The 2611-nt window shown below is 59.4% G+C and overlaps 1 protein-coding gene across 1 annotated transcript; it reads left to right on the top strand.

Annotated features, from left to right (window-relative positions):
• Positions 1-501: 501 nt before the first annotated feature.
• Positions 502-1421, top strand: LOC309413577 (feather keratin 1-like). Its single transcript, XM_082010753.1, has one exon. It carries the CDS (start codon positions 999-1001, stop codon positions 1311-1313), a length of 315 nt encoding a protein of 104 aa, XP_081866879.1. The 5' UTR covers positions 502-998; the 3' UTR covers positions 1314-1421.
• The last annotated feature ends 1190 nt before the right edge of the window (positions 1422-2611 follow it).

The following is a 2611-nucleotide window of genomic DNA, read 5'->3' as shown; positions in this document are numbered from 1 at the left end:
CCTGCATACCCTGACAAGCCTGGCAAACCTTCTCCCCCTTAGCTAAGGGCATCAAGAGGAAAACAGCTGAAACCGCTTGAAACGGAGATGCAACGGCCAGTGACCATTGGAGCGAGCTGAGAGACAGGGAGGAGAGAGAAGCATGTGGCACGTCCTCAGAAAGAGAAGCCTTTGGGTGCTCTGCCGATGCGTGCGGTGCGGGGCAGAGCTGGGCCTCTTCCTGCAAAGGCAGCTGCAAACAATCGCACTTCACTGCCCCAAGCCAACATCCCCTGCCTGCACGGGACCCCTCCTGCACGTGGGGGGCATATCCTCCACCTGCACGGACTAGATCTTAATCGGGACATCCTCGGGCCTCTCATCCCAGCACATGAAAGGAGCCTGCATGGCAGGCCAAGCATGTCAGAAATGAGGAAATGAAATGGCAGCGCTGACGGAAACCAAAACACGACCCGTGCCATCAGGTAGGGTATTTTGCTTTGGAGGTGAGTCTGTTGGAAAATTGCTGCCAGCGTGCAGTGACTGTGGGCCTGGGGCGGTGCAGCAGGAGTATAAAAGCGGGGCCTTCTCCTCACTCTCTCATCCACTCCTCTCGCCTCCATCTCCTTGGGAACAAGGTGAGCCTGAAGGCATTTTTCCTCCTGCTCCTTTTGGACTTCCCAGACCATACCTGCCCCTTTGTCCATGCTCCTGGAACTGCTTGTTGTGAGAGCGGGAAGGGAGTAGAAGGTGTGGCATGGGGAGAGGCTGGGTCTTAGCTGATATGAGTCCTGAGCTATGGGCTAGGTAAAGGTCTGCCCTGGGCTTGGTAACTCTTGGAGGGGATCATCTGGGCTAAAGGAAAGAGAAGCCCGTGGGCCTCCCTCCACAGCCTCCATCTCTCTTCTCCAGCTTCTGCCTTTCTCCCTCATGGTGGGCCTACAGGCTTCTCCTCGTACACCCCTCATGCTCTGCTTTCCCCTGCTCTCTTCCCGCAGGTGCACCTCCAGCCCCGAGACATGTCCTGCTACAGCCCGTGCCTGCCCTGCCAGCCCTGCCAGCCCTGCGGCCCGACCCCGCTGGCCAACAGCTGCAACGAGCCCTGTGTCAGGCAGTGCCAGGACTCCACCGTCGTCATCCAGCCCTCCCCCGTGGTGGTGACCCTGCCCGGCCCCATCCTCAGCTCCTTCCCGCAGAGCACCGCCGTGGGATCCTCCACCTCCGCTGCCGTTGGCAGCATCCTCAGCTCTGAGGGAGTGCCCATCTCCTCCGGGGGCTTTGGCCTCTCCGGCTTCGGCAGCCGCTACTGCGGCAGGAGGTGCCTCCCCTGCTAAAGCTGCTGGCCGTGGCGCTGGGGAAGGCCGCCAGGGACCCACAGCATGGTACCGGACTGGGGACGCATCATCGGCTTGCTGCGTCCAGAGGAGCTGAGCAACGCCAACACCCCTTGCAAAAGGACGAGGCCAGCCTGGGCTCTCCAAAAGCACGGCCCATGCCTGCCTTTCCCATTTCCAGCTCTCTCCTTTCCCTCCCGTGCCCTTGTTCTCTTGTGCTCCCCTGGGTGGGTAGCCCCACAAAGCCAGCCTAGGGAGGACTTGCCGGCCCTGCTCCGTCTGTGGGGCAGGCACATGGACACCTGGCGCAATATCAGCCCCAGCCATGGCGTGCAGATTCCTGTCTGCCCCTGCTGCTCCCTGCACTGGGACCGCCACTCGGGCTGACCTCTTTTCCCTCTTTTGACTCATTAAAGTTCTGATGCACCCCAGCCCGTGCCTTTGTCTCATCCCTTCCCCTGCAGACGCTCTCCCACGATACGCAGGGGAAGAGGGGTGTTGCTCAGCAGTGGTTCTGGGAGGGGGTTGTTGGAGATGGCTTTGCAGGGACTGTTAACACGGGCTTGCTTTGCCTATTCTTAGTCATGCATTGGGTGACCCTCTGCTTTCTACACCTCTCTGCCTCTTCTGGGCCTGGATAGAATGACCCGATGCTGGTCAATGACCACAGATAGCTCCTCCAGAGGTGATTCGAGGTCTCCCGCCAAAGCATTCTCTTCTCCATGCTCAACACGCCCTGCGTCCACAACCCCTCCTCCCCAACCAAGTGCTCCAGCCTTCTCAGCACCCTGCCCACCCACGGCTGGACTCACACCGCTTGATCAAGGTCTTTCTTGCGTTACAGCCCAAAACTTGACACAGCATGCCAGATGCCGTCAGGCAAGCACTGAGCAGACTGGGATCGTCCCTCCCATTGATCTCCTGGGTACGCTCTCGCTCATACAGTCCAGGTTGTTGATGACAGTCCTTGCTGTCCAGGAACAATGCTGGGAGTTGCACCTGTTTTGATGCGGTTACCGCAAGCACCGTTTCCTGGCCCTGCTTTTGGGCTGCAACTTCTCAGCGGTTGAAGGATGTGTGGGGACACAGGGCTGGTTCCTACCAAGCCAGCTTCCGATCAGGACTCTGAGTGGCCACGTATCATTGTGCCCATCTCTGTCCTGCAGCACTTCACTAGCTCCCCTCTGTCGGCTGCAAGTCTCTCCGCAGCCTTTGCTGCTGGTCTACGCACTGCTTTGGAGAGCTCTTGGACAGCCCTGAGACACTCAGTCTGCAGACGCTGCCTCTCTTCCTCCCCC

The sequence above is a fragment of the Phaethon aethereus genome (genome assembly GCF_964289735.1).
Source record: "Phaethon aethereus genome assembly, chromosome: 25".
Classification (NCBI taxonomy): domain Eukaryota; kingdom Metazoa; phylum Chordata; class Aves; order Phaethontiformes; family Phaethontidae; genus Phaethon; species Phaethon aethereus.
This window is presented reverse-complemented; position numbering and strand designations above follow the sequence as displayed.

Bases quoted from the DNA above. Each gene is read 5' to 3' on its own strand.
- LOC309413577 (XM_082010753.1), top strand. From the start codon at position 999: ATGTCCTGCTACAGCCCGTGCCTGCCCTGCCAGCCCTGCCAGCCCTGC.